The sequence below is a fragment of the Fukomys damarensis genome, unplaced genomic scaffold (assembly GCF_012274545.1).
Source record: "Fukomys damarensis isolate Sample0158 unplaced genomic scaffold, DMR_v1.0_HiC HiC_scaffold_23, whole genome shotgun sequence".
NCBI classification, from domain to species: Eukaryota; Metazoa; Chordata; class Mammalia; order Rodentia; family Bathyergidae; genus Fukomys; species Fukomys damarensis.
Genome location: NW_022900935.1, coordinates 49,539,691 through 49,562,613, shown reverse-complemented (window position 1 = coordinate 49,562,613; position 22,923 = coordinate 49,539,691). Strand labels below are relative to the sequence as shown.

Sequence of the window (22,923 nt, the reverse complement as noted above, 5' to 3'; positions counted from 1 at the left end):
TCTGCAGGTGAGTTTTATTTTGGTACCGGGGATCGTACTCTGGTCCTTGAGCTTGCGAGTCAGGCGCCGGAACCACTGAGCTAAATCCCCGGCAAGGTAAGTTTTTTTTTTTTTTTTTTTTTTTTTTTTTATGAAAGAAAAGCATTTTATTTTTAAACATTTTTTGCTAATTGTTGTCTTGATAGAGCAATACTATACAATGAGACAGGCCCTTGCCTTGCCTTGCCTCCACCACACCCCCCAGACTGTTTTGTTCCAGAAATGTAACAGTTTGTGCTGCTGGCCAGCCTCCCGCCCAATGTATCAAAATATTTTGTAACCTCTCAGGAGTGTTCCGTTTGCTCCGCCCCTCTCGGGAAAGTTCCGTTGGCCCCTCCCTTCCCAGGAGTGTACCGTTAGCCCCGCCCCTACAAAAATGTTCTGTTAAGATCCGCCCCCTTGCAAAGAATATTCTATAAGGGCCCCCTCTGCTTCAGTGAGCATGCTTACCCAGCCGGTTTCTGGAACAGTCTAACTCCGCCCCCTCTGCTGCAGTGAGCATGCTCGCCTACCCTGTAGATCGCTATATATGGAGGCTCTCATTTCTGGTTAAGGACTCAGACTTCAGAGTAGGAGCTCCACTGAGCTCACTAGTGTAATGAAGGTTTTTCTCCAGCTCTTCAAGTGACCACTGGATTCTCTAGTTTTCAAATTCTGGTAGCTGTGACACTGAGCTGTTCTGCTTTGCCACAACAGTCTAATTATAATTTTAAAACTATATATTTTTAATGGATGATGTTCTTGGACACAGTGGCACATGCCTGTCAGGAAGATCACAAGTTTAAGGCCAGGCGAGGTAGCCTAGTGGTAGCCTAATTTAAAAAAGGAAGTGATAGAGCCCTTGCCTAGCATTCAGGAGGCCCTAAAATCACTATGCTCTTTGGATGGAAATGAATCAATATTAAAATCACTATGTGGTTTGGATGTAAGTAGGTCAATACTAGCGTGGAATAACAGTGTTAACATTTACAACACAATGGACGTTACATCCTTTACAAATATTTAAATTTACCAGTGAAGTATTTCAGATATCAACAATGTGAGAGAGGATATACATTTTTATTTTCTATAATTATTTTACAGAGTAAAGGACTAAATACCAGTGACCAGTTACTCTAGGGGCATCAGCCCTTTCCAGCAGACAGACTAACCTGCCCATGCTCTCAGACCAGACCGTTTGGGGGTGAAATCATGTCCTTTTCCTATTGTGTTGGACATTTGTTTTTGTTATTATTTATTTATTTATTTATTTTGGTACCGGGGATCGAACTCGGGTCCTTGCACTTGCAAGGCAGGTGGTGGAACCACTGAGCTAAATGTCCGGCCTTATTTTTGTTTTTGATGCTGGGAATTGAACCCAGGACCTCATGCATGCTTAGACAAGCACTCCACCACTAAACTGTACCCCCAGACCTTTTTACTGTTTTATTTTGAGTCAGGGACACAGCCCTTGAGCTTGTGGTCCACCTGCCTCCACTTCCTGAGTGGCTGGCATTACAGCTGTAACACACACTCAGCACCCTCTCTATTTTTGAGGGCCAGGGATTTAGCTCAGCAGTTCCACCACCTGCCTTGCAAGCGCAAGGACCGGAGTTTGATCCCCAGTACCAAAAAATAAAAAAAAATAAACGAGTGTAATTTACCCATGGAAGTACATGTTCTTACAACCTGAACATACTTGTGTAACCAGTACCATATCAGGCAACAGAATAATACTAGTATCCAGAAGTCCCCCTCATATTAAGTTTCTTAGTCTCTCCACTACTGATCCCACATCTCTAACGTGGGGATAATCACATGACCTCTCAGAATTGTTTTGAGGATTAAACTAGTGTCTTCATTGCAGTCAAATGGTGTCTGGCACACAGTGAGTGCTATGCAAGTATTCACTGTTGTCATGATTCCCTGTGGCCACCAAGCCATATCTGCTTCCCCTCACCCATCTGGTTAACAGCCCCAGGTGAGTCACCTTCAGGTCTTCAACATGCTGGATGTGGTGAAGAGTGAGCCTCCATCCAGCTCCTCGAGAAGGTCACAACACAGTCAAGAATTTGATGACCCTTAGATAAATTACACATCAAACCCAACATGAAATGTGCTGACTTTATTAGCTGCATAACATTCCACTGCCTTCAAGGGACCCACATATGGTCATGGTACTATCAGGGATGAAGACTGATAATAATCAGGGATAAAGACTGAAATTCTGCTCCCCATGTCTACCATAGAGGATGCCTTTACCTCTAGCCTGGTTGGACGCTCTTGGCAGGAGTTCTATCCAAGCCTGTTCCTTAGTACTAGACCTTGAGGTGGTGGCCAGTTTTGAGTCAGGAGGTAATCACACACACAGCCCAGAGCAAGGCTCACAGGGAAGATCAGAGGCTTCTTCCTTCACTGATCTCTCCATCCTGTAACCTGCTTCTGCGCCTGAGCTCCCCCACCCTTGGCAGGGCTTGCACAGAGCTCCCAAGGAGGGCTGGTCAAAGTCTTGAGCCTTTGTGTCACCTGAGCTCACCTGGATCAGTCGTTTGTACTTACTCTAGGACAATGGCTTTCATAGGCCCATCTTGGGGGTCTGTCTGCTTCCCCCCAACATCCTTTATTCTCAGCCACTTTTAATCTCCTTGTGATGGCTTTTATCTTGGAGTTCAGTGGCCTTAACTCCTTGTGAATCCAGGATCTGAGCCATATCTCTGGAACTCCAGCTGCTTGGGAACACAGCCAAGGTGTTCAGGGAGGGAGGGGAAGCGAGGACCACAGACAAGTCCCTGTACCTCCAGGGGACACAGAGGTGAGGCCAGGGGTGACAGGAGCCCATCAGGCTGCTCTTGTTCCAAGGATGTCATCGAGGTTTTCTCTACTGCCACAGCCAGGTGAGGCATCCTGGAAGAGGAACTCCTGTGCTTCGGTATACATTTGTTCAGGTCACCATAAGGTAGGTTCTGGGAAGGGGAAAAAAGATGGAAGTATGCTGTGTATGGGAGAGCTCCCAGGCCAGGATGGGAGTTAGTCTACTCTGACCTGAAGGATGAAACTCCTCCTCCCACACCTCAGGGTCTTTGCCTCAGCTGTGGGGTTTGGGGTTGCAGTCGAGGATCTGCTACCACCTTGTCCAAACGATCCTGTCATGATGACTCAAATCATAGAGGACAGCAGAAGCCACAGCTGCTCTGGAGCCACTGAGGGTCTGGACCTGATGCCACATTCTGAACAAGTTGGGGATGAGGAGGGCATTCACCTGTTTCCGGGGAATCCCCTGGAGACCCCCTCACCTCTCACCTGTGCAGGGGGCAGATGGCCTGGGGACAGCATGGGCCTTGGACTCTGAGTTGCAGGAAACAAGGCCAGGTCACTGGAGGCAGGGCCTCCTAGGGTGTAGCTGGTCTGGCCCTGCGGCACTGACTGCTGAAGCAGCTGCAGGATGTGGCCGAGATCTGATGACATGCGGGACTCCAACCTGCCAGACAGACTGCAGGGTCAGTTTTCTAAGAGCAGTTCAGGCCCTGAAGGCAGCTCTCAACTTTGTAGCCTGCATGCTGTACTTTCCCAGTGCAGTGGCAGCCTGGGACCTACCTGAACCTATTTCCTCATGGGGATCCACAGCCTTTTGTCCAAATTCGCCTTAACATACATATCCCTGACTCTGATGATGCCAGTGCCCAGGCGTAGAGACCACGACAGTCAATCCTTCTAATGATGCTTTGGTATGATTATTCTAATTGTGTCCTTTGCACAAAAGAGCAAACTGAGGCTCAGAGCTGTTGAATAACTTTTCCACACTCTTGCTGGTGAGTTTTACAACCAATAATTTGAACCCAAGACTATGCTGGCCTTAAACTGCTTCTGCCACCAAAGCCCTTTCCAAGGTTCCATGAGATTTATTTCTGCACATGGATGTGCCTCTTCCCCGTGAAGCTTCCTCGGTATTCCAGGATTTTCCGGAAGAATCCATCTAAATAATTATGCTTTAGCGACACAGGGATAGAAAAATCTGCCACTATAATGCACCCCATTCTAAAACCCACCCGACACCAAGCAAGTCCCCAGATGTACCAGGAGGGGGCGCCCATGCCAAGCCTACTTCAGGGTCTGCCCTTTGCAGCCTCCCCAGCCTTGCCAGAAGGAGCCCTCACCTGTCCATCTGGGTCTGGAGCTGCTCTAGCCTGGAGCCTAGCTCCTGAGACCAGCAGAATGGTCCCTGCTGCAGGTTTGGTGGCCTGTGCCTTGGAGGCATTTGTTGCAGCAACTCAGGCCAGAGGCCAGATGCAGCTGAGATACCCAGGGATGGTCCTGCACCTGCAGGAAGGAAAGGGACACTTCTGCTCCACACAGCTGGTTCCATAGGCCTGTTCCCTCTCCCCAGAGCTGGTGCTCTCCCTTTACCTGCCGTGGAATACAGTGTGAGGTGTAGCTCTCCCTACCTGGGTAACCTGGAGCATGAGGTCTTGCTACTATGGAGGTCAGATTTCCAGGACCTGAGAGGCTGTGGCCCTGGAAAGGAGCTGGAGACCCAGCTTATGAGGGGAGGAGTCGTTAGGATGGAGATTTCTAGTTCTGGTTTCATTGCTCAGGGACCTGTACCAAGGGAGTTACCTAGTACCTAAGTGTGGCCCAGTACCAAGTGTGGCCTGGCCCATACCTACCCCTGGGAGCAGCACCCAGCAAACAGTGAGCCCTGGTTGTCTGACTCTGAGAACACAGGTTATCGATGCTGGGAGAATTGGGGGAGAAGGAGGTGCACAGGGAGGAAGTCCCCTCTCATTTAATTAGGGGCTTGGGGGCCTCTCTCCCCAGGGAAAGGAAGACCAAGAAGGAGCAGGAGACTGGGCAGGAGCTGGCTGTGCTCACCCGACTGGTTGTCATTGAAGAAGAAGCCTTGGTGATCTTGTCTGCTGGGGGTCTGCTGGGGTGATGACTGGAGACCTCCATCTGCCTTGTAGGGAACAAGAGCATCAAGTAAGAGACACCAGAACTGGGACAGGGCCTCTTTGTCCCTCCCTATCTCTGCTCCTCCTCTGTGGCTGCTGTCGTAGGTGAGAGAATTGTATCAGGTGGCTGGGCACCCACACTAGTGAAGGTCTTGGAAGCTTCCTGTAGGCTCTTCCCCGTGAGGATGTACAGACAAGTGAACAGAGGTTTGGAAATGACTTTGTATTGGGCCAGTGACAAGAAGACCCCCACTGAGGTCCTAGGAGAGGCTCCCCTCTAGTCTCCTCTTCCCTGAATGTTCCCTCCGTGTGGGCTGGTGGGATGCACCCTCTGAGGAGACCAAGTATGACTCCATTCCACTCCAAAGGGGTCCTCAACAGTGTCCTTGGCTACCCACCCTCCTGACACTGTAAGACTTGGGAGGCATCTCGAGGACCCAGGCCATGGGGTCGTAACCCTCCTGCCCAGTTGTCCAGCCATCGGGCACTCGGGCCACCTGCTGGCTCCCAGAGCCTGGGCCCAATGAGGCAGGGGGTCTCCTGTGCTAGGTGAGAAGGGGAGAGACTGGGGCAAGGGACAGCAGCAGAGGAGCCACCACCCGCCCCGGCCCACTGGCTCAGACTCACGTCCCGCAGGTTGAAGGTGACCTCCAGCTTACTCCAAAAGCTGTCTGCAAAGGCAGGGTACATGTCCAACACTTCCAGCAAGTCTGCCCGCTGGATCTTGTGCAGGTCACAGTAGGTCAGGGCCCGCACGTCCGCACTGGACTTGCCCGGCCGGGCATGGAGGCTAACAGGCTCCCCAAAGATGTCGTTCTTTCCTGGCAGCCAGAGGGGTGGTGGTCCCTCCAGGGTCTGGCTCCAAGCCACCTTATGAGGAGCCTCCCTGAGAGTCCCTTAAACATGACCCTCTGCTCATGGATCCTGCTGGGGCGGGGCCTGGTGCTTAGGATCAGGGTCTAGGGATTGGGCTGGATGTGCAGATTGTCTGGGAGGAAGAGGAAGGGGGAATGTCCTTCTTCTGTCCTCTGAGCTTCACAGAGGTGCCCTCAGAAATGCTCCTGTCCTGGGCTTATGGGTTCCCTAGCTGTCTCCAAGACCCTCAGAACCACCCTCCCTCCTCAGATTCCCCCTTCTTTTACCTGTGTTCTTTGACACTGCCGCCTCTCCTGTCCGAAGGACAGGAGGTAGTAAGAAACACCAAAGAATCCCTTCCCAACCTTTCCTGCTCCCCTCAAAATGCTGGTGCTGTGGAACAGGGTACAAAGGACCCTCCCAACACCTTCAAGGATTCTCAGGCTTCCATTTCTTTGTCTTCCTGCTCTTCATTGTGAATCAAAAAGGCCCTGGCAGAGGAGGTCACTTCCCCTTTCTGAACTCCAGTTTCTTCTTCTCCCCCACCCTGGGGGTCCTTGCACTTGTGAGGCAGGCAGTAGAACCACTAGGCTAAATGCCCGGCCCCTCAACTCCAGTTTCTTCATCTCTAAAATGGGTACATGGGCCAGGGATTTAGCTCAGTGGTTCTGCTGTCTGCTTCACAAGTGCAAGGTCCCAAGTTCGATTCCCGGTACCCCGCCAAAAATAAAGTGGGTTCAACCGTGTCTTTCCTGCCTAACCCACTGGGCTCTCAAGAAAGTGCCCCATCAGGCACTGGATTAATTCAGTGAAAGGTACTGGACAGGTTGGAGGCCACAGGGTGGACATATGGTGCATACTCAGGGTAGATGGCAAGGATATTGAGCCTTCTTTATGCCAAGTGATGTGCTGGTCATAGGTACATTATGGCTCATATCTAGATTTCCCCTCAAAGCCTCATGTGCCCATAGGTGGGGCTTTGGGGAATGACTGGATCATAGGTGTGTGATAATGGATTAGTTCACTGATTGGTTTAGCATAGTTTGGGTTGTGGGTGATGGATTTACTGTAAAGGGGAGACCCATTCCTGGTGTTGGTGGCACCAACTGATAGCCCTGCAGCCTGGATGGAATAAAAAAGGGAAAGAAGACTCACTGCTTCCTGCTTCCCACAGCATGGATTGTTTCTTCTCACTGATGCCCCTCTGCCATGCTGCCCTGCCTTGGAACCAGCTGATTGTGGACTGAAACCTCTACAAACTGAGATAAAATAAATCTTTCCTCTTTTAACTTGTGGGTGTCAGGTAATTTGTCCCAGCAATGAGAAAGTAACTAAGAAGGGCCCAGGATTTAGCTCAGTGGTGCCACTGCCTGCCTTGCAAGCACAAGGACCCAAGTTTGATCCCTGATACCAAAAAAAAAAAAAAAAAAAAAAAAAAGGTAAGAAGAGGCTGTCAAATAAGCAGACCAACAGGCAGCCAACAGATTAGCAGGATGAACTGCAGACACTTAGAACAGAGGAAAACCAAGCTGTGGGGCCATGGGGAAGGGAGGGGCTCCTGCCAGGGGGTTTGGGGCAGGGAGTAGGTCTTACACAGAAAGAGAAATTCAGAGAGAATTAAGGAAAATCGGGTCTATCGGAGAAAGGCAATCTGGGCAGAAAGAATAGCATGTAGTTATACTGCATGGCCAGAGCTGAGAACAGAGAGGCCAGGGCCTGGGATGCCACAGACCTTGATTACTTTGACTCTCGCTCACCCTAAGAAAGCCTACCCCTGTCAGCCTGGTGACCTTTGGGCATAGAAGGACAGAGGTTGGGCATGACTCCGTAAAAGAACGGAAAGGAAGGTCACCCACAGAGAAGGGACTTGAGGCCTAGAGAGAGGAGGGACTCACCAGGGTCGCACATGAAACCCCGAAACTTGAAATCTGGGTGACGAGATACGTGCTGGTTTTCCAGAAGATGAAGGATTATGATCTAATGTCTATTTCTACTCAGAACAAAATGAGAGGATTTCATGTTTCTAAATGGAACGTGAATTGAACCAACTTCCTAATTATTGATGATAATTATTATCCCTCCCACATGGGTAGCACTTGTAAGGCAGGCTGAGAATGAGTAAAGGGCCCATAGAGCAGCCTGTGCTTGAGTTTAGCCTTGAAGGATGCCTGCCAGACAGGCACAGTGTAGGCACTACAATCAGAGTGGCAGCATATGCAAAGGTACAGGGGTGTGACAGATTTGTCAGGTTTAGAGAACAGTCTGTATGGCTGTAACATGAAATGCCAGGGAATGGGGAGCAGGACTCAGGGTGGCCAGATTGGGTAGAACTGTGCCCGCATGCGCTATGTATTCCAGGCTAACTCTGAACTTATTGCGTAGTTCAGGCTGGCCTCAAACTCAAGGCAATCCTCCTGTGTCCACCTCTGGGGTGCTGGGGTTATAGGTGTGCCCACCATGCCTGGTCCACTGAGGGATTTTGAGCAGAAGAGGACTATGTGCAGATGTGTATCTCTGGTCCCTGGCAGAAGATGGAACATGAGAGTAAACTATATGCAAGGCCACAGAAAAGGAGCTCCTGACACCTTCCCAGAAAGACATGATAAAAGCCAGACTCAGGCAGGGACAGAGACGGGTGTGGGATGGAAAGGTACCAAGAGAGGAACGGAGGGTTCTGTGGCTGACTAGATGGCAGGAGGAGGAAGGATGCTCCCCTACGTGATTATAGCCCTGGCTGCAGGGGGATTATTCACAGCGATGGAGATGCCAATGGGGCTGCTTCTGGGGGCAAGTCATGGTTTGGGGTTGGGATATGTTAAGCTTGGTCTGCCTATGGAATGTCAGGCCCATGGCCAGGAAGGAACAGACTATTCCAGGCTAAGGAGAGATTGGGGCTGGACAGAGCTCTGGGGGTCCTTAGGGCACAGGTGGAGGACAAGGCTGAGGGAGAAAGAAGCCAGCCCAGGTGAGGCTATAGAGAGAGGAGAGCGGAGCTCTAGTGCTTGGTGACCACCCACCGAGGAGGGGAGGCCAGGGGGAGAGGAATGAGCACTGCTAAGGGGGCCTGTCCTCAGGGGCTGGAGGGGAGCCAGGCCATGGAGACCAAAGGGGGACAGGCTCAAAGTTAGAACTGGAGACTTGAGGAGAAGCTGAAGCCACAAGGAAGGCAAGGAAAACGAGGACTCTGATGCCCACAGAAGTAAAGTGACTTGGCCCAGGCCCCACAGCAGGTGGGTGGGTCCCTATTTGGGACCCAAGTCTGCCCCCCCATAATCATATTGTTCCTCCAAAGTGACCAGTTATCTCCGCAGCTGCACTGAATGAAAAAGGGCCTTCAGGGCATTCTCTCCGCCTAAAACAGCCCCTTAGCCTGTCATCCTAATAATCTCCTCAAGAGTGTAAGGTAGCACGGAACCTGCCTGGGCTTCTGAGTCAGACACAAAGCCTGGGAATTCCAGCATGGTCGTTACATGACCTCTATGAGCCTCAACCTTCCCCTCCAGAAAACGGGACCGATGCCAGAGGTTGTGTTGAGGATTCTGGGAGCTGGGTTTAGAGCTCTCTGAGACACGTGCTGGGCACCGTCTGATCAGTAAAAGGAGACAATGCTCCTCATTAGGAAGAACGTGGCCCAGGTGGGGCCTCTCCAGGCTGTCCCCCAACACGGGCCTGGTCCACCACGCCCGACTCACCTAGTATAGCCACGACCACGTCGTCGCGTAGGATCTCTATGGAGCCGCGGGAGATGAAGTAGAGAGTGGAGAGCACATCGCCAAGGTGCACCAGCGTATCGCCGGGCGGGGCGTGCGTAGTCTTGAACTTCACCGCGAGCGCGCGCAAGCAGCCCTTGCTGGCACCGCGGAAGGCTGGGCAGTGCTGCAGCAGCGTGCGGTGCAGGTGCAGGCAGATGTCTGCCTGCAGGCACTCGGGGAAGCCTTTCAGCACCTGCCAGGGCGGGGGCGAGTCCAGCGGGGCGCGGCCGGGGTGGGGCTGGGGGACCCCCACGCCCCGGGGACCCTGACCTCTTCCCACCCGGGGCGCGAGAGGCTGCCAGGGCTCACCGCGTTCATGTCGATGCCGTTGGTGTAGGACCAGGCGTGCTGGAAGTACTCTTCGAGACGCTGCCGCAGCGGGTTGGGAATCTGGTGGAAGCGGATGAACTCCTTGACTCGCAGCATCTCCGTGTGGTAGCGCGCGGTGCCCGAGTACAGGCGCTGGATGATGGCGGACACGTTGCCGAAGATGCTGGCGTACATGAGCGCTGGGGACCGGGCAGGGAGTGAGCCGCGCTACCAGTCCAGGTCTCCCTCTCCCGGCAGCCCCCTGGTGAGGACCTCAGTCCAGGGAGAGGTCACAAGTACCAGGACAGTGCCAGGACACGCGGGGACAAAGGTTCTTGGGCTTTTTGCCCTTGTCCCTGGGCCGCTTGGCATTTTCCTGGTCCCTGAGGCCAAGTTCCTTTGAAGAAAGAATTAGGGTGATGGATTTTTTGTTGTTGTTCATATTTATTTTCTCCTTCAAGTTGTTAAATTATAATGGGAAAACTCTTGGTCTGTTGTTTTCACCCATTTTTTCCCCTTGTTTTTGTTTTTCTGGGCTTTCACATCTCTAAATACTCTGAACATGACAACTTAATTTATGTGTAAAATTCCTCACTGTCTTCGAGTTCCTAAACCAGGTGTCTTGGAAAGCAGGAAGCTGGGTGCAGGGACTGAGAGCACACAGCCGTGGAGCTGGTCACTTGGCCTGGCCGTGGGCTCAGAGACCCACTAGCTGTGTGCTTCCTGGCCAGTTGGGGCCTTCAGTTCCTGCTCTGTAAATTGGGCTCATAAAGGAGCCAAATGGGGGCATCTCTCAGTGCTTAGAGGAGTGGCTGGCAGGGTCTGCTTTAGCCTGTGCAGTCACAGGGCCTGAGCTAAAATAAAGCTCTGCTATCGCCCTCTCAAAATTCTTAATAATTTTTCAAGATGGGCCCCCACGTTTCTATTTTGTACTGGGCTCTGCAAATACTTATCTTGGTACCTGGCCTATTGCAAGGGCAGCTGGAGTGTCACATCCCGTGTACAACTGATTGTATACACGTGCAAAAATAAGCATGTTGTGCACCTAGGATCACAGTGCAACGTGCATGGTTACCGTATGTTATGTCTGTTTCCAAGTCAAAGCCCAGAATTCCCAAGGCCCACAGCGCAAGGCTGTACTCACAGCCGATGAGCATGACGCAGATGGAGAAGACCTTCTCAGAGTTTGTGTTGGGTGAAACATTGCCGAAGCCCACGCTGGTGAGGCTGCTGAAGGTGAAGTAGAGGGCTGTGACGTACTTGTCCTGCACCGAGGGGCCCGACGCTGGGTCACTGCCGTTATAGCGCTTGCCCAGCTGAGCGCCCAGGCTGTCCAGCCAGCCGATCTTGGGCTCCAGGTAGGGCCGCTCCACATTGCCGATGGCGTACCAAATGCAGGCCAGCCAGTTAGCAATGAGTGCAAAGGTGCACATGAGCAAGAAGAGCACGGCCGCCCCATATTCGGAGTAGCGGTCCAGCTTCCGTGCCACACGCACCAGCCGCAGCAGCCTCGCTGTCTTCAGTAGCCCGATCAGGGTGGTGGTCTGTGGGGCGGGGGAAAGGGTGTAATCGGGCTCATATTGGTTTATTCATATCCACGGTCACAGAGTCACTTAACAAGCACTAATAAAAACCTGCTCTAGGCCGGCATAGTGGGACATAGTGTGGGACCTCACAGTGTTCTCAGCCGAAAGCTCAGCACAGTGTTCTGGCTGCAGGACAGAAGCCCACTAGGCTCATGGAGGAAAGGTAGGTCAAGTCTACAGGGGCAGGTCCAGAGGGGCTTCACAGGGGAAATGAGAAACGCACAAATCTTGAGAGGTCAGGCTAGGTCCCCAGGCAGAGGGAGGGGCAGGGGACACTCCTGGCACATGGGTGGCACAGGAGAGGCACGAGGTTTGAAGTGGCAGGGCCCAAGTGGGAAACGGAGCGTGGCCCTGCAGCTTGGAGCACGGTGGGAGGTGGTGAGGCAGTGAGACCCGAGGCTAGGAGGGTGGGTGGGCAGGGCTGCTCCTGTGGACCTCAGGGTATTTCATCCTGAAGGCGTGGGAGCCCCTGAAGATTCTCACAGGTGGGTAAGTGACAGTGGCAGGGAAGAGATCTGAACTTTGTGCTGGCTGCTGTGTAGAGGGACAGAGGTGGGGAAGAAGGCTACTCAGTGTAGGCACAGGCAGCAGGGTGGAGAGGATATGACTATGACAATTTGCTGGGGGTGGGGGACCCTCCCCGCCGGACAGGCTGGAGGCTGGGAGGTGACTGAAACCAGAGAGAGTGGATTTGGGTAGAAAGCTGATTCTGAGGAGATAGAGGAGGAGAGAAAAGTGGGACCAGAAGCTATGAGACGAGTGTGAAAATGCACTCGTGTCACTCATGGGAAGCAAAGCCAGCACGGAAAGGGGCTAGAGGTACGAAGGGGGTGAAGCTGCTTTGGGGGTGCAGGCTGTGGATCCTCTTTCTACCTCCTGGGTACATAAGGGACTGAGACTACAGAGCTGCCCATTCCAGAAGAGGCAGAAATTTTGGGGCAGTGAAGGACCTGCTCCTCTCATCTGGCCTGCTCAGAGAGCTGGGCAGAGGCGCAGCCCACCAGCTGGTCTTTCTCCAGGTCTGGAAGACGACACAGGTGCCTGAGGCCTCCGTGCTCCTCCCCCCGCACCAGTGCCAGAGTCTCTCTGTACCCAGGGCAGTGAGGCGGGGCAGCCGCAGGGCTGGGGCCTGAATGCGGTCTGCTCACCTCATCAGATCCAGTGCGGAAGATGAGCAGGTCAAAGGGGATGGCAGCCACCATGTCGATGAGGAACCAGCCCTTGAAGTAGTGGACAGCAATGCGGCGGGGGTGACTGACTACCTCATCATTGGAGTTGACATAGGTGGTTCGGAAATTGATAACGATGTCCACAACAAACATGATATCCACAACGAGGTCCACCATGGTGAGTGGACTGCAGGTGTAGCCGCAGGCCCCCCGTTGGGACTCATCCTGGTCACTGAGCAAGAAGGCGGCTGAGTAGGGTGTGAAGACAGCTGTGTAGATGACCAGGAGCAGGATGAGCCAGTCCCACACGGCCTTGAAAGGGCTGTAGTGCAGGATGGTCCCGCGGTGGATGCGTGGTGCCTGCAGCTTGTACTCCGGCAGCACATCTGCACCCAGGGACAGGACCTGGGGGTGAGGGCCACAAGTGGTCAGGGGGGCTGACCACTGCCGGTGAGACGGGTCTTGGGGAGAGGCCTAGGAAGGGAGCCGTTGGAAAGGGCGGGTGACAAAGTCTGAAAAGGACAGAGGGATCAGATGGTTGGGAGGAAGTGCAGACAGAGGGGATGGGACAAAGGACAAAGGGTCCAGCTCTGTCTCATGGTGATCGTGGGTTTGAAGCTCACAAGCCCTCTAAGAAACAGGCCATCCTGGAGTTAGTCATCTCTGGGAATATTCCAGAGAAGAGCCGGATTGAGGAGATAACTTGGTGGTCAATCTTCTCTGGTGGGTTTGGGAAGCCCTCTATAGTAGAGGTTCCTGAAGGGAACAGGTAACCCCTACAATAGGATCCATTTCTAAGGGCTCTGCAGCCCTGGACTAGGGAAGGCCTTCCCTTGGGACCCATGGAAGCCAGGCATCGTGGCACATGCCTGTAGTCCCAGCACTCGGGAGGCTGAGGCAGGAGGATCACTGTGAGTTCCAGACCAGGCTGGCTACATAGTGAGTTCCAGGTCAGTCTCAACTACATAGTGAGACCCTGTCTCAAAAAAAAAAAAAAAAAAAAAAAAGGTGCCAATGGAAAGAGCCAAATTTGGGATGGGAATAGCCAATCTGGATCTTTTATAGGCCCTGGGCACCAGGGAACCCCAGCTGCTTCACACATGTCCAGGGGAGTTTGAATCAGTGTATTCAGTGGAGCATCTTCTGTTTTTCCCCTACTACTCATGCCTCCAAGACTAGGGAGGGGCCCTGGCCCAACACCTCCAGGCTTTGCTGGCTGCCCAACAGGAGAGATGAAAGAGACCGGACATGAGGAAGGGCATGGGTTTCGAAGCAGACTCCAAGGTAGAATCCCCAGGTCTGACAATTGCTCTCTGTGTGCCCTGGGGCAAGTTTTGTAACTTCTCACTTCCCACACTTGCAAAATGGGTAACAAAAAACAGCCAAAGGTGTGTGGTTGCTGTGATAAAATGAGATGGTATCTATTTGCATTAGGTGACACATACTGTTCCACGTGGTCAGTCCTCCTGCTTCCTCATCCTTATCAGACATCTCTTCACCAAGGGGCGACCCTGCGGGGCTGACCACTGCTGACCCCTTCCTACCAGATGGAGTCTGGTGGAAGGTTCCAGTTTAAGAAAATCTGCACTGTGAGGTTTTGAGCTAACAGAGCAGATCAGTTAGCAGACCGGATCACAAGAAAGAAGCTCCAACAAAGGGCTGCTTTCCCCCAGAGGATTCTGGATCTGACATCCAAACCCTACAGTGGGGGCCACAGTGTCCTCACCCTGTAATAATTTTCCACTAGGCCTTTGGGCCTTGGGTCATATTTCACGTCCTCAGGAAGCCTCCCTGGCCCCACATGGATAGGGACCCTCTTTTAAATTTTTTTCCCTGCCCCATATGCAGCCCTGATCACACAGGTACCCTTTCCTGGGCTCTCAGTTCAGCCGGGCTATTGTCTCAACCAGCCTATTTTTCACTGTGTCCCAACGTGCAGACCACATGAGCTCTCAGCTACCGGCCACTGAATGAGCACTGACAGCTTGGGCTCTGTTTCCAAGTGCAAGCTGAGCCACCACCCCTGGGCTGTCGGTGTCCTCCCCCTCAGCCAGGCCATTCCCTAGCCCTGCCTGTCTGGGGAGTGAGAGAAAGGCTGCAGGGAAAGGGAAGATGGTTCCAAGGTCCTGAGAAGTGTCCAGCCCCTGAGCTCCTCTGGGTCCCAGACAGGGAGCCTCTCCGTTGCTCAGTCTCCCACTGCCTCTGAAGCCAGCATGAAGGCGCTTTTATGGTTCCTGCCCAGGAACATCTGGAACTGGTGGGCCTTCAGAATACAGGTACCTGGGAGTGAAATCATAGCCTTAGCCGCTTAAAGTTCTAGTAGAGGTCAAGGTGACTTCCCTTTTCTGGGCCATGCCAATTCTCTTCTCTGAGCTCTGTCAGGTGCCACTTCTGGCCTTGGGGCCCATGTTGGGTGGGGAGTAAAGACAAGAGTGGCTAGGGTAGGAAACAAGATAGAGGCAGGCAATAAGGGCGCCAGCCAGGCCTGCCCAGCTTCAGAGATGAGTCTTCAATCCAACAGCCCCTCATCGTGGTGGCCACCACATTTGTACCAACTTAAAGGCCTTGGTGTTAGCAGCTGTGGGCTTTCTCACCTTTCCTGATCTCAGAAGGCCCATCCCTGCAGCCTGGGCTCTCTCCTTCCCCGTCCTTGCACTCAGTGATGGGTTGAGCGGTCTCCCTCAGACCTGCTGGTTCCAGCACTGACTGTTCTTCTGATGGCAAGGGGCATAGAGGAAAAGGGCTGCCTCATGAAGGGACAGCCCCATAAAAAGCTTGCACCCACTTTCTCAGCCATAGCCTAGGTCTTCCCATGGATTAGAGCTTTGACTGTCTCCTGAGCTGCCACTAATTAATGTCAAATGGGTCTTCAGAGACCATTTCATCTAACAAACTGCCTTTTGCACAAGAGAGCCCCAAGGCCCAGAAGGTGGGGGTGTCCCCTGTCTGAAGTCACACAGTGAATCAGTAGCAGGACTCTGGTCACTCAAGCAAAATTCTATGTTTCCCTCTAGAATGGTCAGGTCATCAAGCTTCAGGATAATAAAGGAGAGTGGACTCAGGGACATTTACCTTGAGCTGGGCAATAAGGGGTCACATGGGGAGGGGACATTCAGGGATGGGTCTGTAGGAGGCTGCTCAGTGTCAACAGAGGTATCAGCTCTGCCCTGTCTCTTCTTGACATGCAGGAGGATCCTGTGTGCAGGTTGAAGGGGGAGGTGGTTGTCACGTCAAAGGCAAGGGGCAAGAGCAGGGCTGGGGGCCTCCTGCCACCCTTCCTTCCTCTCCTTTTTTCTATATGGCCCTGATGCTGTCTCCACTTCTCCTTCCCTGGGACTGGAAGTGCCTTGGGCAGGCTCCCAATGGTGGCCTGTACATGCCACCCCTCTCCCTCCTACCCCCAACTCCTCCAGGCCTAAGAGGAAGCATATTTACAGGCACTGCTGACCCCAACTTCCCCTAGCTCCAGGAGCTTGACCTCTAGGCCATGGCCTCAGGGGAGGCCTTGAGGACTAAAAGCCCACTCAAGCAGGGGCCTGGACAAGCTGCATCTCTGTTAGTCAAATCCTCAAAGAACCCCAGGTCCAGGGCTTGGCAGGGGACCCTAGGGGGCCCAGCACAGCCCTGCCCTCCCTGCCCTGCAGGCTCGCACCTGAGTGACCTTCTCAGTGACGTTCTGCGTTCTCTCTACCACCTTGTGTGGAGCAATGATCTCAATCTCTGTGGCGGAGCCGGAGCGGTGTTTCTCCAGGTTGAACTCCACGAAGTTGAGCGTGAACTGCGGGATCTGGCTGACGGTCCTGTAGTTGCCCCTGTCTGGGCCAGGCCCCTGTCCACCTGGCCTGCCATGAGAGGCCTCTGAAACCAGGGCCTGGGTCAGAGCAGCCAGGGCCAGGGCACTGCTCCAGGGGGTGCCCCCAACTTGTCCTGGTCACCACGACCCACCGCCCACCTTACTCACCAGAGCCCAGAAAGCTGCGGGGCAGCAGGCGCTGGGTCAGGTTGCGGCTACTGTTTTTGGCCAAGAGCTGGGCCAGGTCCTCAAAGTTGAGGATGAACATGATGACGGCACCATCCTCATTCTTCACAGGTACCACGTCCACCAAGCATCTGAAGCTGGAGGCTGCAAACATCATTGGCAAGGGGCAAGGGATGATCGCTGAAATCGCCTTCTCCATTGGCGAGGGAGGAAGCTGAGTGAAGGTCAAGATAAGGGTATCTACTGGCAAGAAGAGGCCTAGACATTGACCGGAACTAATGGGCAGAGATTGGGTAAGGCTGGCCAGCCAGTGCCCCACACACAGGGCAGAGATGGGGAGAGCAACTAACTTGCTCATTAGGACATAACGTAGCATTAGGTCCAAGTCCAGGCATGGCCCTCAGTTCAGGGCTTAGCCTCAAAGTTTGTTTCTGCTCTAATTAAAGTTGAGGAGATGGGGGTGGATTAAGTGGAGAGGTGAGATGAGACACTCTACCCCCATGTTGCTCTGGCTGGCCCTGGGCTGAGCTCCCACGATGCCACACCACAAAAATGCCCCCTTTGCTGACCCTGGAGGGAACTGGTTGTTGGGAGCACACTAAGTGCTGGGCATAGAGCCAGTAGGTATATCAGGCCTTAGGAGGTCCTTAGGTGACAGCCTGGGGTTCTGAGAAACTGATTAGCTGTGGCTGGGAGGAAACACAGAGCAAAGACCCCTGGGCTCTTAGCACACAACAGCTTGGCAAAGGGAAGGGCCTTGTCTAGGAGGAGGGTATTGGGGCAGGGTCCCAAGACACAGGCTGGGACCAGAGAGCAAGCAGAGCAGAGTCCTAGGGGGCGGAGAGAAGGAAAAGGCCACGAGGGGGCAGGGCAGGCCCCTCATGCTACTTGTTCCACTTCCTGGGAAGCCCAGACATAGCTGTTGGCTCCTTTGTGCCTCTGGACAGTCTGTTCCCCCTCTTTGCTCCAGGCTCTTGCTACCTTTCCGCTGATGGATGGAAAAAAATCAGCTGAAATAATGCATACCACAGAGCAGACCCTATGAGCCGGCACTCCATAGGGATCCTATGTCCTCCAATTCAAACTACTGGCAGGTACCAGGACCAAGGGCAGGATCCTCGGGGACAGGGGCCTCAGGTGACCATGCCAATCAAAAGGCAGAATTTTACTCCAAAGGCAGATTTGGGTCTGTCTCATCTTTTCCAGGTGTTTTGTGCGTGCGTGCGTGCGTGTGTGTGTGTGTGTGTGTGTGTGTGTGTGTTTTGAGAGGGTCTCACTTAAGGGCAGGATCCTCGGGGACAGGGGCCTCAGGTGACCATGCCAATCAAAAGGCAGAATTTTACTCCAAAGGCAGATTTGGGTCTGTCTCATCTTTTCCAGGTGTTTTGTGCGTGCGTGCGTGCGTGTGTGTGTGTGTGTGTGTGTGTGTGTGTGTTTTGAGACAGGGTCTCACTCTAGTTCAGACTGACCTGGAACTCACTATGTAGCCCAGGCTGGTCTCGAACTCACAGCGATCCTACTGCCTCAGCCTCCCGAGTGCTGGGATTACAGGCGTGCGCCACCACGCCCGGCACTCCAGGTGTTTTTAAATTAAGTTAAAAAAAAAAAACGTGTAAATATGAAGGCACATGGGCTACCAGCAGCAGTACTGCTATTTGGGGGGCCACTAGAATCACTCTCCCTCAGACTCCCTATTGACTGCTCACATCCCCAGCTCATTCTCATAGCCATTGGGACTGGGGTACAGCTGAGCCTCCCTCCTCCTCCCTCCCACTTTTCTCCCAGGAGCATGAATCTCCCAGATCAGATTCCCGGACTCCCAGGTACCAGGCAGCCATCCGCCAGCTGCTGCCTTGGCCCAGGGGAGACATCCACACCGCTCCTGGGCTTGCATTGCTATAGTCACTCTTGTCAGCCTGGGGTGTGGCAAGGCCTCTAACACCAGACTATGTCCCTAGTCTCTCTGGTACTGGGGAGACCTGTTCTGGTGGGGGGCAGGAAAGGGGCAGAGTGGAAAGGCTTCCAGGTTTTTGATGCTGCTGCGAGTTGCCAAGGCCCAGTCTTCCCACCCACTAATGCTATTGTTTGAAAACTCAGACTGGCAAAAGACCAAAGACCAGACCATCACAGCATTAGGGGTTGGAGATTGGTGGGGGTCAGTGCATGGCACTCACATCCCACTCCCATGCTAGTTGCCTCTGGGGTAGGCAGAGAGGAGGCTATGAGAATTTGGAAGAGTCCAGCATATTCTCTCCATATACCCCAGGGTAGCTGTCCCTACTTATCCAAGGCTCAGAGCCCACAAGTGACTGGGTGAACAGTACTGGGTGAGTGTCTAGTTGTGCCCAGGAGTGCTAGTGTTCTGATGTCTTCGCCCTGCCCTTGAAGAAAAAAAACCACAATCTTTGCATATTTTTCCCTTCCAGGGTCTCCTCCCAGGGCTTCTCATTGCCCACATCCCCTCCCCATTCTGACCCTCACCCTACCCTCTTCATAGCCTTCCCTTTTTTTCCAGAGACAGTGAGGGTTGAACCCAGAGCCTCACCCATGCTAGGCAAGCACTCAACGACTGAGCTACCTCCACAGCCTTCCTCTGATTTCTTTCCGCACACCCGACTCGTGCCAAGCCCTCAGGGACCAGGGGTGGAAGGCGGCAATAGGAGGGAGGCTGCCGCCAGCTTGGGCCTCCTGGCACTTATAGGTGAACATGTGGAAAGCATTGGGGGAGGGAGGGGACAGACAGTAGCTCCTGACCTCAGCCTTGCCCTGTCCTCCTTAAGTGGAGCTGAGGACTGACCTGGAGATTACAGGATTCTGGTTCAGGCTCATCAGAGTAGAGGACCTAGTAAAGGCAGGCAGGGCTCGGCACTCTGGCAAGCGCCCAATGGGGCAGGGGTAAGTGGGTATCTGAGTGCTCTCTCTGCCCCCACCCCCCAGACTCTCATTTGTCCTACTCTTGCGACAGTGCCCCTTCCTGCATATATCTTATGTTCTTACTTTTCCTAGCAAAAACAGGTGTGGGAGGGTAAGAGCCTTGATTTCTCAAGGGTCTCTGACCTTGGTCTCACGGGGGTGATTTTTACCAAGTGCCCCAGCCTCTGAGCCGACTCTATACAGTGGATTACCCTTTTAGAGGAAAAGAGGATTATAAATAAATCAGCTAGAGATCTGTTCAGGACCCCTTCCCACCTCCCTAGAGCCAAGGGGTGGAGAAGAGAGAAAACGCTGATGTGGGAAGGACATAAATCACCATTAGGATGGAAGTCCCTGAGCAAGACTGTAAGATGTGAATACGATAAAAAGAAAAGAATCGTGTGGTCAGAGTGGACCATAAGGTGAACAAAAGTTATCTGAGCACTATATCCTTCTCTTAATGTCATGCAGGCCAGGAAGGTCCCTTTTAGGGTTTCAGGCCAATTTCAGGAATGTCCAGATGGTCAGAGGCTTGGGCAACAGGACAAGGAAGGACTGAGGGTGGGGCAGAGGCAGATTGGAACTTACAGAGCACCAGATATGTGGGTAATTTCTATTTCACTCAGGGCTGCCCTCCAACTCTAGTTGGGCATCTTCTGATAGCTGGAGGACCTCGTCAGGGTTTGGGTTAAGACCTGGCCTTGACTTCCGTTCCCCGCCCAGGCAACTTCAGGGCGCTGATGGGACTCCAAGAACCCTGATCCGACAAGCCCAGGAGTCTGGGATTAGCTTCCACCTTCCGGAGTACAGGGAGAGCTTTGGCATCAAGGAATCAAGACAGGACCTGCTTCCCCCCATTTCCTGCTGTGCTATCCTGTTCCTCCAGGACCCTTCTCACTCCTCTGACTGTCACCTCCTCCCTGCAGCGATGTGAAGAGGTGAGGTCACAGCGTTTAAAACTATTCTGACTTCATTAACCCTGTGAGTCCTACCACACTAATCCAGATTCTTCCCAGTCCCCCCATTGCTGCCCCTGCCACGGCACTTCACACCTGCTGCTTTCTTGGATGGCAGCAGCAAGGGACAGCCATGGCAGCAGTCAGGGCCTGCCCAAGAAGCCCCTCAGAAGCCTACAGTGGCACACACATGCATGCATACACATGCACACACTCTCACATTCACACTCACACGTATGTTACACACACACACACACACACACACACACACACACACACACAAGCTCCCTGGAACCTGGTCTTTCAAAACCCATCAGTCCCAGGCATCTGCATTCTTTTGTATCCTGCTGGCTCTCATGCTATTTTTCCTTGGGGGCTTCTCTCTTCTGGAGACTTCCTTTTCCAAAAGTCCTATCTCCAAGGACAGAGGGAGTTGGCTCCTTTCTTTCCTCTTGGGAATACTCAGAACAGACGTCTCTCAGGGAAGAGTCCAGAGACTTTGGCTCCGGTCTCACAGTGGACCCTAGCAGTGGAGTCTTTCTCAGGTCGACTGCACAGCCATAAAATGAAGGGATTTATCTAAGCCAGTGGTTTCTAAACTTAGCAGGACATCAGAACTGCTGGGACATTTTTCCAAATACACTTGCCTAGTCTCATCCTGTGCCTTCTGACCTTTCTCTAGGGAAGGTGTGTTTTGGAAAATATGCCACAGGTAGTTGTGGTCTAGAAGCAGGTTGGCTGTGGACCTTGACCCTGGTAATTTCCAAAGGACTTTCAGGCTCTGATGCTAGTTCCCACCAACACTTCTCTCTCAGCTCCACTGGGGTCCCTGCAGTCCTGGGAGGATAAGCTGCTGAGTTTTGTCCTCGGCCCCTTAACCTATGCCAGTTTTGCTTGCTATAAGTTTGGGTAGCAGCAACAACCCAAACTCCATCTGGATGAGCTTCATGGTTAGGGCCAACTCCAGTGCCTACCTTCTCAAAGAGATGGTGCTGGATGAGCCAAACAGGAGCTCCCATGCCTTCCCTGGCCGCAGAGGCCTTGAGGGGGTGACTCTTCCCCTAATCCCCAGAGCAGACACAGATGAGGGAAGGTTAATTTCCATCCCAGCTGCCTGACAGCTGGGGCTGACAGTGACAAAGTAGGTAGCCAGGAGACCGAGGACAAAGGGGAGGAATGATGGAGCGGGAGGCTCTGCCCCAGGTCAGTACTGGAAAGCCTGTCCCAAGCCCCTGCAAAAGACTGCAGATGCCAGAGCATCCGAAACCCATTGCTTCCTCCCACCAATGAGAAAGCTGAGGGGCAGGATGTGTCCTGGTCCATTAGTCCCTGTGTAAGTGCCCTCCCCGGGGCCATTTGGTGGGAAAGAGAGGGGGCCAGCCAAGCCTACCCTGCAGAGCCCCTAGCCCAACTGTGTCTCACCATCCTTTCGGTAGTAGAGGATGTCCACCTTGCACTCCTCAGCCCCCAGCAGGGCCTGCGCCAGGCGGGACACAGCACTACTTGGGGTGTTGGGGCCTGTGAGGAAGTCGCAGGTGCACGGTCGCTGCATCACCTCCACTCGGGAATAGCCGAAGAGTTCGCAGAAGCCGTCATTGCAGTAAATGATGGCGCAGTTCTCCATCTGAGCATTTGCTATCAGAAACTTACGACCTGGGGTGGGAGGTAAGAGGTACGGAGACCCTGGCAGCCTCGACTGGGTGGCAGGGAGGGAACGATCGTAGGGGCCCATGGCAGCAGGAAAGGGAATTTAGATGTGGGGGCAGGGCTGGGGAGGAGGGGAGGGTCAGGTAGGGGGGCGGCAGGAGGAGCGAGATCAAGAGGGGTGAAGGGGGAGGGAGGAGCATGGTGGCCAGTAAAGCAAGGGGCGATCAGTCCCGGGGACCGCGGGAAGAACAGGGAAGCAGGGCTGGTGAGGTGGGAGAAGGGCTCAAGACTTGAAAACAGCAAAGAAGGTCCAGAAGAGACAGCAAGGATGTGACCAGTTGGGGGTCAGATCTGGGAAAGCGGCGTGTCCGTGGTCACCAGGAAAGAAGCCAAGGAAACCTTTAGAGTGAGGGGGACAGTCTGGAGGGGAAGCAGAGCAATGATTACAAAAGCAAGTCAGGGTTTGGGCACTAAGAAAACTGGTGGGGAGGGGTAGGAGCCGCACTCTTCCCATTTTCCAGGATGGAGAAGGTGTTCAGGAGGATTCAAAGCGAAGGATTTTGCATTCAGAACGGCACCTGCTCCCCGTTTTCCCCAACGTAAGTTAGCAAAGAGGTCTGACTGCTCCTGCCACCGACCCAGGACTCTGGACCGCCCCCATCCCCACCCCGACGCACACACTCACTCTGGCCCTCGAACTTGCGGATGATGGTGTCCAGGTAAGTGTTTTGGGGGGCGACGTGGCCCCTACGGACCGGCATCTTTCCTTGGCCCCAACCGGGAGCTACCT

At 53.4% G+C, this 22,923-nt stretch overlaps 1 protein-coding gene across 10 annotated transcripts; it reads right to left on the bottom strand.

The window, feature by feature from the left end:
• Positions 1-1,360: 1,360 nt before the first annotated feature.
• Positions 1,361-22,917, bottom strand: Kcnh6 (potassium voltage-gated channel subfamily H member 6). Of its 10 annotated transcripts, none has more exons than XM_010616711.2 (14): positions 22,819-22,917; positions 21,909-22,139; positions 16,600-16,761; positions 16,291-16,496; positions 12,618-13,043; positions 11,028-11,427; positions 9,884-10,083; positions 9,515-9,767; positions 5,595-5,788; positions 4,888-4,972; positions 4,461-4,553; positions 4,173-4,335; positions 3,319-3,496; positions 1,361-2,981 (listed from the first exon to the last, which is right to left on the bottom strand). In XM_010616711.2, exons 1-14 carry the CDS (start codon positions 22,892-22,894, stop codon positions 2,697-2,699), a joined length of 2,952 nt encoding a protein of 983 aa, XP_010615013.1. In that variant the 5' UTR covers positions 22,895-22,917; the 3' UTR covers positions 1,361-2,696. The 10 variants fall into 10 exon arrangements, 9 of the variants coding, with proteins under 9 accessions (XP_010615013.1, XP_033623571.1, XP_010615015.1 ...); XM_033767680.1 differs by having other exon boundaries at positions 4,461-4,541; XM_010616713.2 differs by lacking the exon at positions 4,461-4,553 and having other exon boundaries at positions 11,028-11,113; positions 11,273-11,427.
• Positions 22,918-22,923: the final 6 nt, after the last annotated feature.